Source organism: Apostichopus japonicus, chromosome 20 (genome assembly GCF_037975245.1).
Source record: "Apostichopus japonicus isolate 1M-3 chromosome 20, ASM3797524v1, whole genome shotgun sequence".
Lineage (NCBI taxonomy): Eukaryota > Metazoa > Echinodermata > Holothuroidea > Aspidochirotida > Stichopodidae > Apostichopus > Apostichopus japonicus.
The window spans coordinates 10,114,098-10,129,218 of NC_092580.1; the positions used below are offsets into that span (position 1 = coordinate 10,114,098).

Consider the following 15,121-nt stretch of genomic DNA (forward strand, 5'->3'; position numbering starts at 1 on the left):
GTTACGTCGGTACCATTGTCGAATAAGAAACTGAATAGGTAGCAGTTACTCATTCGCGAACGTCGAACGAGGAACGAGGAATTAGTATCTAACTTCACACCGGTATTCCAATACTGGGGAAGATGGCAGGGTTGCCAGTTTTATTGTAACGCAATCGGTCAAATAATTGTAAATGTGACTGTCTTACTTCTAATAGTTCGCAACTTCAAGTTCATACACTTCCTCCGAATCGTCCCCCAAAACATAGGTTTTATGTTTTCTTTTCATAAACGATCAAAAGCTCCTTTACCGTCCCCTAGCTGTGAAAATTCTCTAGATCCGCCATTGTACATACGCACCTTTATATATACCGACGGGGTGGCCCCAGAGGGGGAGGGAGAAGCGGGGTAACAGTCCCCTTCCCCTCGTCGGGGAGGTCTAGCCCCCTGGTAGGGGAAATTATGATTTCGTCAGGGAGCAATGAAGAAAAAAATATATTATTGTGTATTTCTTATCATCATAATGATCATTCTATGATAAAGATAAATGTAGGAAAATCAGTCCCCGACAGGTGTCAGCCGCACCGACATACGGGCTTCAAACTTTTCTCATATACCAAAAAAGACACCACAAATTACCGCGCGCTTCGGCAATATTAGATTTATATATACATAGATATATATCTGTATGTGTAAATATATATATATATATATATATATATATATATACATATATGTGTATGTGTAAGTATATATATACATATATATATATATAATTTTTTATTTTTTTATTAATATTACAACGTGCACACAATTGTTTCCGGGGACCTTAGCTCCCGTGTCGGAGAAATCCTGGAACCATCCCTGCATACCAAATGGACGTTAACAAACATTACTGAGTTTTCTGCCTGTATTTAGTGAAAAAAGCTTCAACCCCAAACCCTTCTTGGCGCATGTTGGCTGAAATGCGGCCAAAACATTTCTTTACATTCCTGCATGCATTTAGAGTATTTCCGTCATTGTTAAAAAAAATTCGCGTTTTCGACATGCCTTTAGTGGAAAGACTTCAACCTCACCCCTTTCTGGCGCCTATTTGCTAAAATGCGCCCAAAACACCTTTTCACCCTGTCTTAACAAAATCATCTAGTTGTGAAAAATGTTGTGAAAAAAAAAAAAATTCCGCGTTTTCGACCTACACTAACTGAAAAAACTCTCATACCCCCACTCCATCCTTGCGCATATTGGCAAACACTTTTTCCGCGTTTTCGACCTGCATTAAGTGAAAAAGCCTCAACATCCTTCCTCACCCCCTTCCTGGCATTTTGGCTGAAATGCGCCGGCCAAAACCCTTCTTTTCCCTCCCTTAGCAAACTCCTCTAGTTCCGCCTTTGCTAAAAACATTTCCGCGTTTTCGACCTCCATTTAGTAAAAAAAACAGCCTACAACCCCTCACCTTCCTGGCGCATATTGACTGAAATGCGCCGAAAACTCTTAACCTTCCGCCTTGACAAATTCTCTAGTTTCGCCATTCATTGTGTAAAAAAACATTTCCGCGTTTTCGACCGGCATTTAGTGAAACAAAATCTTCTATCCCCACCCCTCCTGGCGCATACTGGCTGAAATGCGCTCAAAATTTTTTTCACCCTCTCTTGACAAAATCATCTAGTTTCGCCATTGTAAAAAAAAAAAACATTTCCGCGTTTTCGACCTACACTACCCTCCCTTGACAAAATAATCTAACTCATCCATTGTAAAGTACGATTTCCGCGTTTTCGACCTACATTTACTAGCTTTAAACCCGCACCCCTTTTTGGCGAATATAGGCTGAAATGCGCCCAAAAGACTTCGTCACCCTCCCTTGACAAATTCCTCTCGTTTCCGCGTTTTCGACCTTACTATATAGCAAGGTCGATAACGCGGAAACCGCGGAAACCGTTGATATTGAACCCGGTTTATCGATTTCCGCGGTTTCCGCGGTTTCCGCGTTTCCGCGTTATCGACCTGGCCCATACAGTACTTAACATTTGATACAAAAGTAACATCTACAACAACTTCCCAAAATTTGTACGTCACAATAGGTTAAGTTTTAACCGCACAGTACCATTAATAATTTGCATATTACATCAAAAGTTACACTCGGGCGTCCAGATGGCGGGAAAATGTACAATCATGTACAATTTGTTGTGTCGTTCCCACGGTGCAATGAACTTGGGCAAGTTGCCAAGTTCGAATGTCGTTGACCTACTTATGTTCCGTAAACAATGTCAATGGGAATTATGTGTGTAAAAACTTGTTTTTTCCATGTGTTATATATATATATAGAAGTTTTACGTAAGCGGAGTGAATTTCGGGCGGCTCGTTGATTGTGAGGAAGCACTTATCTAAGCATCAATATTTGTGAAATATATCGTACGGTTTTTCTTCAGAAAATATTTTTGACTAGTATTTTCTCAATGTATTAAGAAGGGTGACATACCCTATGTTCCGACGTCTCTATGTTCCGACGTCTCTTTAAGTTCCGACAATTTTTTTGGACTCTAATTTTTTGAACCCAATTTTTTTCTGGGGGGGGGGGCTCAATTGTGTTAGACCCAAATTCTGTCTGACTAATTTTTTGGGGGATTCAATTTTTTCGGACCCAATTTTTTTGGGGACTCATTTTTTTTTACCCAAATTTTGTCTAGCTTAAGTTATTTTTTTTGGGGGGACTCAATTTTTTTGGACCCAAATTTTCTTTGTGGAATCAATTTTGTTAGACCCAAATTTTGTCTCACTAACTATTTATTAGGGGGGACTCAATTTTTTCGGACCCGATTTTTTTTGGGGGACTCATTTTTTTTGGACCCAAATTTTTTCCGGCCTAATTTTTTTTTTGGGGGGGGACTCAATTTTATATGGACCCAATTTTTTTTTGTGGAATCAACTTTTTTGGACCCACAATTTTTCTGACCTGATTTGTTTGGGGGGACTAATTTTTTTCGGACGCGCCAATTTTTATTTACGAAACAAAAAATAAAAGGGCCCAGAGTTTTTTATGACCCAAATAGTGCTTGTCCGAAAAAAAAAATTGGTCATAAAATATTTTAGAGTAAACACAATTTGTGTCATCAAAATATTTTGGTCCAAAAAATTATGGGTCTTAAAAAAATCTGGTCCGAACTCCGAAAACATATTGGTCAAAAATATTGGTCAAAAGAACTTCAGAGTAAAAAACAATTGTCGGAACGTAGACACGCCGGAACCCATAAAATATACTGGGTCTACCCCTAATCATTGCATTTTGAGCGAATGTGTATTTAACTACGTTACATGATGCTTAAACACATGTTTGAACAAAATGAAAAATTCAAGTATTACCACATAAATATTCAAAAAATATACTTTTGTTGCATGGTATGAAGGATTTGGTGAAACTAAACATGTCTGGACTGGTTTGTAAATTCTACGAGGTTCGTGATCAACTTGACCGTCTAGTATTTTCAGAAAGTAAGGTTGCTACCATACAAAACTGTCCGGCCAAAAGCAATTAAATGACTTTATGACATTTAAATAAAAAAAAAGCTTCTAACAGAAGTTATGACCAATTTTGTATAATTTTTAATGTGCGCGTCAATACGGGTTGCCATCAGGATCATATCGATTACTGATGCTATGCAAAAGAAACTGCTTATTTGAGCATATCATATGGTGCGGAAAAACATTCTTCAAGTAAACAATTTTCTCGAAAATCTTGCAAAATTCGATCGTGAAAACAATGTTCAAACATACTAAAGTATGCCACCCTATGCATCCCGGACGGTGAAAAAGCTACTGTAGGCCTATATTCAGCGTTACAAATGCATATTAACCCTATCGTAACATTTGGGATGATTTGCTAGTACAATTAAAGCCTAGGCTGATATTCTTGCATACAAGAAGTTCAGAACGAATGTTTTGTTCGAACTGAAAATATTTTGCGACCGCTATTTTTTTTCAAGAAGGGGTTTGTATGAAGGAGTTTGGATGAGTAGGCCTACAGTGTGTTCATTAGGCGTATCGTACTAGTTTTGCGATTATGAAACTTGTATGTCGATTGACACTTAATTTTGGTGACACACCAAACTTTTTGATCAGAATTTGCAATAAATCTATTGCACATTGCGTTTAATTGATGATTTCATCTACTGCGGGAAGAAGCCTACCCCAATTCTTTCAAATCACGATGAAACGATCGATCGTTCTGCAACGTGATTCACGCTATAACGATAACATTACGATAGTAGACAGTGCCAGTGAAATGATGCACACATTATCACGATATTACGACCACGATGCGACGCACGATATCACGTTAGGTACTTGCTATAGGCGTAATGGAAACGATATCACGATAGACTCCTCGAGTCTCCTCATATTTTGTCACGATACACGATGCCACGGCCGATTTTATGTGAACGGTACTGTAATATTGAAGAATTACTCACTTATCCTTGATGAAATGCTCTACAACTTGAAAACAGAAGAACTTAATATGATCATTATCATATTTCTTGGCAAGAATAGCATTAGCACAGAGTTGCCATCCAATTTCAGACTGTTTCATTTCTTCAAAGTACGCCAATGCCTGAGAGAAGGGGAAAACATGAAAGAAATGATTCATCACAAAGTCTAGCTCATAACAAAGATACATATTCCTAAACTCTTGAGTTACCTATCATGGCCGTTACGTTTATAAATATGTTTTAATGTACTGTACTTTAAATCTGTACATGGATCCACTGAACTGTTAATACCCTTCAGTCTTGAACTTAATCATTCCAGGTTTACAGAGAAAGCTTCTCATTTTCAGTTCATCAATTGATTCTCTTAGATCAAGGGGATCAAGTATTAATAATGAGTAAGTCAGTAGAAGAAAACATGCAACATTAAAAGGATCAATTAACTCTGAAATCTTAAGTACATTACTGTTCATTCATACTTTGTAAAGATTCCTAAATCCTATTGGTCCATTCAGGTCAGCTGACCGTGGTTAATCCTGTGAGTAACGCACGGTAAAATTACGGGGCATCACTTTAATAAATCTTTGGTTATATGTAACCAAAAATGTTTTGTTTTATGATTTTTCCCCCACACAAATGGTAGTGTATGAATGAACGGGGTTAATCAACGGTCTAGCGTGCGTTACTCACATGATTAATGCACTCCGGGTGTTAATGCTATCGCTGGATGCACTCGGGCTCCGCCCTCGTGCATCGCTTGCATTATCCCCCGATCGTGCATTAATCCTGTGAGTAACACACGCTAGACCGTTGATTAACCCCTTATTGAACTACAGGTACATAAGCTGACCATAAATTACACAGGCTCTCTAAATACATTTACCTACACAGGCTTTCTTGCAGCAGAAAAGCAGTTTATGAACAGTTTTTAGAACTCTCTCTTCACTTCAGCCTAAACTTATTATATGCTACATATGCATATCTGCTATCATATCATATCAGCTATGGAGGTTTTAAAGTTGTTGTCTAGATCAATGAAGGTTTTCAAAGACATGGGTGATCAGCACACTGCATTTGGAATATTTAAGAGCAACTGGTTAAATACATGCAGTAGATCTAAAGAGTTTGACCACATTGTACACAACTCATAGAGCCATTTAATCTCCTAAACAAGTCAAAACAATGGAGTATGTCCCCTCCAAACTGGTGTAATTACTTGATGCTTCCTCTACAGGCTGATGTCACAATGAATCAGGATTCTTTTCTATAATCATGGGCTAGGCCTTAATATATATACTTCTACTATGACATTGCTGTAAATGTTGGCTTTGCCAATGTTTTGATGTGACAGACTTTGGGACAATGCACTACAGATAAACATATACAGCTGGAAATGTCACTTTGCCAACACACATGACCAGCGATATATTCTTCTCTCTCAGAATCAATTCTAAGATGTATTACACATACATTAATTATGACAAGCAATGCATGTCCGAGGAACAAACAACTGGTTTCCATTTGTTGGTATAGGGTTTTGAATGAATGCTGGTAACGAAATTATGGGCAACATTGCAAAGAGCACGTCAACACACATTGTAGCCAATAATAAAGACCTTACCCTGCGTTGGGATTCTGTAGTTGCAAATGGCCCCAAGCCTTGCAGAGCTACCTCATCCATTTCCATCTTCCTGTCCTCTGCACCAGATATTTATCCTTCAATGATAGTAAAAATAAATACAAAATAAAAACAAATTGGAATTTATGGTCAGATATATCTCGTCAGAATATACCAAAATTGAAAGATGTACTGTAAATAATAATTAATATTGCAATAAAAGTAACATGAAATACAGATAAATGCAATACATGTTTTTCTAACCCTGATGTATGCCATATGTTTCCAAAATGTTTAATTTTCTGTCATTAAAATTTATATTCATTAGAAAAGAAGCTGCAGGCTACTTATATAGCAGTCTAACAATTGATATATTTCGCTTCATTGAGTTTACTGTAGCACAGCCAAAGCATTCATTTGTCAAAATATTGACAGGAATTAATATCAATTGAATTTAAAAGATAACTGGTTGGCTAATATTAAATTGAAAGGAGGTAAACTGTCTCAACAAAGAAAACAAAGACAAAATGACTGTGACTTCAAACGGCATTGTGGTTTCTTTAAAGCTTTTAACACCCTGCTCCAGGTTTAGCACATATATCTTTTGGCAAAACCAAAATTACCTCAACATGATACCAGTGGCACTACTCTCTGTGACCTGACCTGTCTGAGCTTTGAGCATAGCAACAGCATTGAGAGTAAATGGATGTATACTTACAGTTAGCTTATTGACAAATGTGTCAATTTCGGGGTATGAAAGAATTTGACGTGGCAGACATTTTGTGGTCAAATTCTTTTCAATTGTATGTTGCGTAGGCACAGAACAATAAATATGAGGCTGTGGCTATTCTTACGACTAGTCGTAACAATTATTTATTAACTATTCTTACAACATCGGCAAATTCATGCGCAGTTAAGTAAATAAAGCAACTTCGCATGTAGTAGGGTTAATCCTAACCCTAAACCCTAACCCTTACCCTAATCGGAAAATAATGGTAACTCCTAGTCATAAAAATAGTACTCTTGGTTGTTAAAATAGCAACTGCGCATGCGTAATAGGAAATTATTGTTACGACTAGTCGTAAGAATAGCCACTTTGTAAATATTATGCGATCATGACATATCTGAGGAATTACACATGTGATCAATGCATACACTTGAGTGATTTGGATTTTTCCTTGATAGATATCATTGATCAAATCCTTATGTGCGTCAATTATGAGCCCACCATACTACACTAAACAAATTATGAGCCTGGTTCAATTCTGTTCCTCACATCAAAACACTACACTAAAGTATTGCTTCATCAACTTAGTTCTAGAGTTTACTAAGTTTGCACTAGATGATGTAGAAAAGCTTGTAAAATGTCAGATTTCGTTCTAACCTGAAATTTGTCTATCTCCACTGCAGTAACTTTATTTTGGTAATGGTGAACAGCACACATGGGTTACTTTCTGTATAAATGTACTTTTTACGGTTATGATAATCGAGCACTGTCTAAGTTCTAGCCTAGCCTCCTTTGCACAGTTTCACATTATCAGTTGCTACTACTACTACTACTATTAGTACTAGTAATACCAAAACATGATGACATATTGTTGCAACACATGGGTTGTCAAACGTTAGACTAGTTAAAACTTGGCCAAACCAGATCTTCAATTCATCATACTTTTAAATAGTATTATTTATAAACTGAAAAGAAACTAAAATGTGTGTTTAAATAACATAATTTAAAATTCTATATGATTTTGGAAAACACAACTTTTAAAGAAAAATTTATATTATCAATTTTAGACAGTTTACTTTTGACTAATAACTTAACTGGCATCGCTGTGCAGAAAAGTATTGTCCAACTGCGCAAGTGCAATTGCTCGTCCTCTTTCCCCGTGGACTGCAACCATGAAAGTTCGTGGACAGGTAACTGACGTTTTAGTCGCATTAAAACGATTCCAGGCAGAGAATGTTCTATATAACTTAGTGCCGTGTGTCCAAAACAAACTTAGATATCCAAATATGAAAAGTTTTACCCTGAAAATATTTATTTCGAATGATATTTCCTTAATTCCCTTTTACCCGCATGACATTCTTCACTCCCTGGTAATATCCTAACTAGGCCTAGCCTATGTGATAAGTATAAAGGCTAGGCTATTGTAGTAGCCTACATAGATACTGTCCAAAGTTGGGCTAGGCGTATCAACACAGTTTTAATCCAGTGCAGTTGTAGTGTACCGCTCTGCTTTTGCTGGAAACGTATGCACAATATCCCCAATGAAAATAATACTACATTGAAACATACCTTTCAAATTCTAACATGTGGCTGAGAAGATTTTCATGTTGCAAGTGATCCAGACATTAATTTACAGTATGCTGAGGCCTAGTGTAAAGTTTTGCTTTACAATTTTATTACAGAACTATTGAAGTGTGCCCACACTGGTACCAGATACGAAGTAAAAAACCAAAAGCTGCACCTTAATGTGCAGTCGTAATTGTTGGAAGTACTGTACTGATACTATCAACAGTTAGGCTATTGATGCATTTTAAAAATTAAATAACAAAGGCATCCAGGCTGAGAAAGGTCCATGTGGGAAAAACAAAGAATCAACCACAACCCAAAGGTCAAAACATTTTGTATCTTGTATTTTCGTCTTTGAAAACAGTAAATCAAATCATTTGTTAGGTTCTTTTGCAACTGATTAACATTTATTTATAATTTTTTGTTGTTATTGAAGGCTGAAAGTTATAAATAATAAGTTCGGTACTAATTTAGAATCCGTACCAATCGACCCTACTTCCTAACCCCTAACCCTATTCCCTACTTCCTTACCCTACTCCCTAACCCCTAACCATATTGCCTACTTCTTAACCCTAATTCCTAACCCCTAACCCTACCCCTTAACCCTACTTTCTAATCCCTAACCTTATTCTGCCGATTCGAGGTAAGCTTTCCCATTCATATGGTACGTATTCTAAAGTTAGACCATTAGTTCCTACAGTAGTATGCCAGTGTATTAGATGTAAGTGTTAGGTTTTCTCACTGTATTGTTGTTGATCTAATACTGATCTGATGGATATAGAAATAGAGTTGTATTTTTATTTGAAAGTCCAGAGTAAGTGATGTTTCATTCATGCATAAATTGTGCTTTTATCTGAAGTAACTGTTGAATCATACTGTTTTTGGACATTTCTTACCAAAAAACAACAAAGCACTTCGCAAAGGTACACTATCAAATGTGATTTGAATATGCATAATTGCAGTGTATTGAGGATTTGGGTCAACATTTCTTCCACACTTCACAGCTAGAGAGTGGTCCAAGTAGAATGCAATGAGTCTAATCAGAATTTGGCTTGTAAACAGAATGGTTTACACAGCTTTTGATATTTGATACTTGCTAAAGCCAATCAAATATCCCAATAAAGGCACTGTCAAGTTGCCCCACAAGATTAGGAAACAGCACTTGATGATGTCATTCTTTTCTCTTTTATCTTTACAGCTAAAAGAATACAACGTGGTTGGGAGGGCTTATCCCTCAGAGAAGGTCCCAACTCCTGCTCTCTATCGCATGAGGATTTTTGCCAATGATGAAGTGGTTGCAAAGTCACGATTTTGGTATTTTGCCAAGAAACTGAAGAAAATCAAGAAGACTAACGGAGAGATTGTCTGTTGTCAGAGGGTGAGTTGAGCTATAAACATGGTACCAATTGAAGGTATGAAGGCTGCTCCAAGCAAGTCTTAGATATTTCATATGCATGACTTGAACTGTCTTCATGTTCAAATGCACAGATTACAGTAGTTAGCAATAGATAGAAGGACAAAATAAAAGTGTAAGGGTGGTTGCCATGTACTTGAGGTAGCTGAATATTTTGCTTAGATGTTATGTTCACTTCATGGAGGGTTTGAAACATGCATAAAACTCATTGCCAGTCACACAAGAACCATGCGCAACTGGCTGGTAGTAGAAAGTAGCTAAAAGCTCTAGCAATACTCTATTATAGCTGTGTGTAAGTTTTATCTAATGACTGTTTATTAGCACAGTGTGGATTTCATAGATTTGAAAATCTGACAGTCTAGTCAAGGAGTTGTATATGTGTATCTCATAGCAACATCATATGCAAGAATTAAAGAAGTTGATGCACAGATATGAAGCTTGTTTTGTATCTTCATTATGAAATACTGGAAATACTCCTCCTATAAAGTTTTGTAAACAGAAATTGCAACACAGCTTATGAATACTAGAGAATTAACTGGCAGTAGTGGGGCTCTAGTGGATGTGTGCTGTAAAGCAACAGGGAGACTAAGAATTCCATGTGAAGAAATAATTTGTTCTCAGTATGAATAGCTGTTTTTGAGTTGTAATGTGTTTTCTTTAGTAAAATCATATATGAATTGGGTCTGAACATTGCTGTACATAATGCATCAAGTTGCAGTGTGGTTACTTTAAGGTAGCATTTGCATTTGGGGGGGGGGGGGATTGGACAGGGGGAGTGTGGGATAAAAGGGGGTTAAGTTGCTACTTACAAAGTAAGGTGAATATATGATCATGCCTACAGATTGACACCCAAAGATTAAAGTATATGACATATTTAAATATGAAGAATTGCATTGAATTTATTCTAACAGCGATATGAGAAGAGACCTTTGCAGATCAAGAACTTTGGCATCTGGTTGCGTTATGATTCCAGAAGTGGCACACACAACATGTACAGAGAGTACAGGGACCTGACTACAGCTGCTGCTGTTACCCAGTGCTGTAAGAGTTCTTTTCTATGCAATTTACAAGTCAGTCATGTGACTAGAGACAAAGATAGGGACTATTAGCCAATCGAATCACGAGAATTTTGGATAAGCATCATTGTAGATATATTTAGCATGAAAATCTCCGTAATGGAGTGTTGTTAAGCCTGTACCTTGCGGTTGATTGTTATGATAGATTTATTTTCAGACAATTTCAATGATCTGTAGGAGTGGGAGAAATTTGGGTTCTTGTCAGAAGAAGTTGTGGTTTTTTAAAATGAAAGAATGAAAAATGTTCATTCAAAAATGTGTTTCGTTATGTTTCCACTGACCTAGTTCGCCGAACGCAAGCAATTTGAAGATTTTGCGAGCCTGGCCATAACATTGCTTCCCAGACGCAGAATCCTGCATTCGTACTAAATAATGTAATTATTGCAGAGATGCACCAAGAAACTAGACCTGGAAAAACACCCCAAAAAATGCCGCTACACTTTCCTTAGCTGCAACTTGCTCAAGTATGAGAAAATATGTTTTCAGATTTTGGAGCTTCAGGTATTACGGTTATGTTGTAACTGATGTTCAGCAAATGAAGTAAGATTTTCTACCGGGAAGTTTAGTCTTCACTCCTCATGGTAAATTGCAAAGAAGGGTCATGACTAACAGGTTGGACCTAGATGAGTTGGTCACACGTGTTGTTCGCTAACAGTTCCTTTCATAAAAAGTTAATAAAGAAAATGTGTTTGGGTTTAATAGAATCATTCATTGTAAATATGTGTGTCAACCATACAGTATATGATACTTTTGCACTGCCAGAATTTTCAAGAAAAGTGTTTCACGGAACGAGAGTAGTAACTACTGGAAATTAGGTTGTGTCAAGTGTCTTGCCCTGAATTTGCATTATTGTTGTTGTTGAGAGTGAATTACTATTTGAGTTCCTCATAAATTGACATTTACCTTCATTCTCTGTGCCCGTAGACCGTGACATGGGCGCCCGTCATCGTGCAAGAGCTCACTCTATTCAGATCATCCGTGTAGAGTCGATCACCAATGAGAAGTGCAGGAGGCCTCACATCAAGCAGTTCCATGTGAGTTGTTTGGATTGTATTTGATCAGAGGAAGAACTGTAAGCAAATCCTCTGCACAAAGTCAAGATTTAATCCATGATCCTGTAGTCTGTTTGGATTAAATTTCTTGTCAAACCAAAACTGCACACAGATGTTAGGGATGCTGAATAATAGGGATGCACCATATCCAAATTTTTGGATCCGGCCGGAACCGGATTTTGCCGGATAGTACATGAAATCCGGCCGGATGAAATGCGGCCGGAACCGGATTTTTTCATTACACAAAGAAAATCATTAATAAGAAGTAGAAGTATGAAACAAGGAGCAAATCTTAGGTGAGGTATACGCATATTATAAAGAAGGTGAAATTAAGACCCATTTTTGAGATTAAATATGACTTGAAGTGGTGTAATCTACATTCTTTAATAAAATAACTACAATATAATTGTTGACAAGCTTGATACAGTATGTTAATTTGTTTGCTGGAAAAATACTGCATACTACCTATGAAGTTTGTTTTAAAACGGGAAGCTACATTTCACAAATCTCATACTTTAAATGTTAAACCTAATTTGTCCTTACTTTGAATGTTTTTATTAATTTTTGGAAATACTTTACATTGATTTAAGTTAATACCAACACCTTTTTAAGGAATAATTCAGGCCAGATTTTGAAAAAGATCCGGCCGGATTTTGAAAAATATCAGGCCGGAACCGGATAATTGCTCCCTGTCCGGCCGGAAAGTGACCGGATATCCGGTGCATCCCTAATGAATAACCAGTGAAATTACTAGTCAAATAAATCCCTTGCATTAATCTTGGTGACCCTCAATCTTTTTTGTTAAGGTGACCTTAAAATTCAAAAATGCAGGTTGTAGGAGGGAAATGTACAATTATTTTAATTTTAATTTTAAAAGTCCTGCTTTAGTTAAAGCACCCTAGGATGAGAAACACACAAGGACTGTTATTTGTGGTAATGTGAAGTATTTATCTTGCTTGTGAAGCTAAGAACTGTTGGGTCATTCCGTAACAAGTCGACAAAGAGTCTTTAGGAATTCCTTTTAGATTTGCATGAAAAGCCAAGAAGATAATGCACTGTGGCTACAATGAACCCATATTAAGGGAGACACATTCTGAACATTTGACAAAAGTAAGCTAGAAGCTTGATGGGAGAAGGAGTTTCTGTAACAAATGTTTGAGGGCCATAGCCATACATTAAAAGTTGTCCAAATCTGGATGCACCACACTCAATTTGGAGGACATTTGATTTATCCAGATAAACAAGGCTGGGTTATTTCACCAAGATTGCACCAGGAATGATGAAACAAATCACAAACTTTTCATTTAAACATAAATAATTAATCATAACATTTATTTGTGTTAGATAGAATAAAAATAAATACAATAAATCTACACAGTGTATGCATAGGATACAGTATTCATACCTCAAAAGTTAATAAAGGTGAATGCTGAGCAAACATTTGTTCATAATTTGTCAGTTTTTATGGAATAGATCATCCACATATAATTATAGTAGTGGCTAGTGTGGCTCTATGATGCAAAGTCATTCTGTCAGTGTTAAAGGAAGTTTGTATTTGGTTGAAATCGTTAGTTGTCTGGTTATGTTTTAGAAGTCTGGGGTCAAGAGTTAATCACATGTAGTTTTACTTCCATTGGTAATTTTGACATGATTTTTCTTTATTTCTCAACTACAGGATTGCAAGCTGAAGTTCCCTCTGCCCCATCGCATCCAGAGGAGAGGCAGGCCTGTGTTCACCACAAGGAAACCTGTTACCAACTTCCACTAAACTCATTGGTTTGGTTGTTATTGCTTGATTAGGGATGAAGTGTTACTCCACCCTTTCTGTAGAGTTGCTTGAATAAATAAAATAAGATCATAAAAGATATTTCCATTGTGTAATACTTTTTGGTTTTGTTCCTTTCTCTTGTAAATTCGTAAATAATTTAATTTGTTGTATAATTAATCAAATTCTTCTGACTAAAGAATTTTGGTATTGTCAGTCAATATAGTAACCGCACCTAAACTGGCCGTTTTGACCACTCCCAATAGGTAACAATTCATACCAAAATTTAGCCTTAAATCCCACTTTATTGGTCGAGAATAACCTGGTAAACACCAGGATACCTCCAAAGTTTAAAGACTTAAAGCCTCAACCTAATGGAAACACAAACTCACCCATCATCATTGGTCGGTTTGATAGAGATAACTTCCCAATAACAGCTAAGGAATATATCCCTTTGTTAGAAGCTATCACATATTTAATGATCCTTGACCCACAAAGCTGAAGACTTGATCAAGTCTAATGATGACATCACTGAGCCACATGTGCTTCATTTTGCTATTGTTTTCTATGTTTATTACGTTTATACTCTGTAATGGAGATGGGGTTTGAAAATGGTGAATCAGAGATATTGGAAGCCCTTAAAATGACCTAATAATGACATTGGGTTCAATGCTAACATTGTTAGAATTCTACCTTGAAAATTTGAAAAGAAAAGCAAAGAGTAAGTACAAGGTGTTTTGAGATCCTAAAAGCTGTATGACATTACAGATATACAAAATGACCGCTACCCAAACACAACATTTAAACTAGGATATCTCCCTAACAGAACAAGATTTTTCTCAGCTGTTCAGGAAGTTGTACTTTGCAAAGAACTCTGCCATGTAAGCTAAAGCTGATGGTTGGTTTTCAAAAGACATCTTTGGTTTCACAAGACTCATCGGCCTCACAGCATCCAACACTTGATCGAGAAGAAGCAGTTGTTTTGTGAATTTCAAAAACTCCCTGTATAGAGCACTGACCGGAAATACAACACACAGCCCCATTATTGAAATCTTCATTTCACCTTCAGTATATTATGAAACTGAAGACACTCCCAGGTCCCCTTATATACCCCAGCCCTTTGGCCATATCCCCCTCAGATACCCCCCCCCCCCTCCCTTTATCTCTCTCCAGCCTGTTGGAAGGTGAATTGCTTGAATCATTGAATACCATTTACTAAGTACAGTTTTCATGTAGTTTTCTATGAAGGAGTGGAATACATTAGTCACACATTTGGTAAATAAATTATAATGGTAGACTGGTAGTCAACTTTGCTGAGCTGTCATTCTCATGCAATACCATCATGTAAGCCCCAAGTGTAGTTCAGTTCTGAGGATTATTGACACTATCATGTCAATACCCATATGCCAATGTCTCTCTTTGGGAAGCCAATTTATTGGCGCTTAAA

The 15,121-nt window shown here is 36.9% G+C and overlaps 2 protein-coding genes across 2 annotated transcripts in view; one reads left to right on the plus strand and one right to left on the minus strand.

Annotated features, from left to right (window-relative positions):
* The window catches only part of LOC139961155 (exportin-T-like), a 57,035-nt gene extending 49,402 nt beyond the window's left edge, over positions 1 to 7,633 (minus strand). The window contains exons 1-3 of the mRNA XM_071960103.1: positions 7,459 to 7,633; positions 6,078 to 6,172; positions 4,442 to 4,581 (exon numbers count right to left, since the gene is read on the minus strand). Coding sequence (XP_071816204.1) covers positions 4,442 to 4,581; positions 6,078 to 6,143 — 206 coding nt within the window. The 5' untranslated portion in view covers positions 6,144 to 6,172; positions 7,459 to 7,633. The remainder of the gene's footprint in view (positions 1 to 4,441; positions 4,582 to 6,077; positions 6,173 to 7,458) is intronic.
* A 225-nt stretch (positions 7,634 to 7,858) lies between these two features.
* On the plus strand, positions 7,859 to 13,776 carry LOC139961159 (large ribosomal subunit protein eL20-like). The gene is made up of 5 exons (XM_071960112.1): positions 7,859 to 7,991; positions 9,566 to 9,745; positions 10,693 to 10,822; positions 11,782 to 11,891; positions 13,585 to 13,776. Exons 1-5 carry the CDS (start codon positions 7,974 to 7,976, stop codon positions 13,675 to 13,677), a joined length of 531 nt encoding a protein of 176 aa, XP_071816213.1. The 5' UTR covers positions 7,859 to 7,973; the 3' UTR covers positions 13,678 to 13,776.
* Positions 13,777 to 15,121: the final 1,345 nt, after the last annotated feature.

Coding starts and splice junctions, on each gene's coding strand:
- LOC139961159 (XM_071960112.1), top strand. Junction 10,823..11,781: donor TGCTGCTGTTACCCAGTGCT/GTAAGAGTTCTT, acceptor CTGTGCCCGTAG/ACCGTGACATGGGCGCCCGT. Junction 11,892..13,584: donor CTCACATCAAGCAGTTCCAT/GTGAGTTGTTTG, acceptor TCTCAACTACAG/GATTGCAAGCTGAAGTTCCC.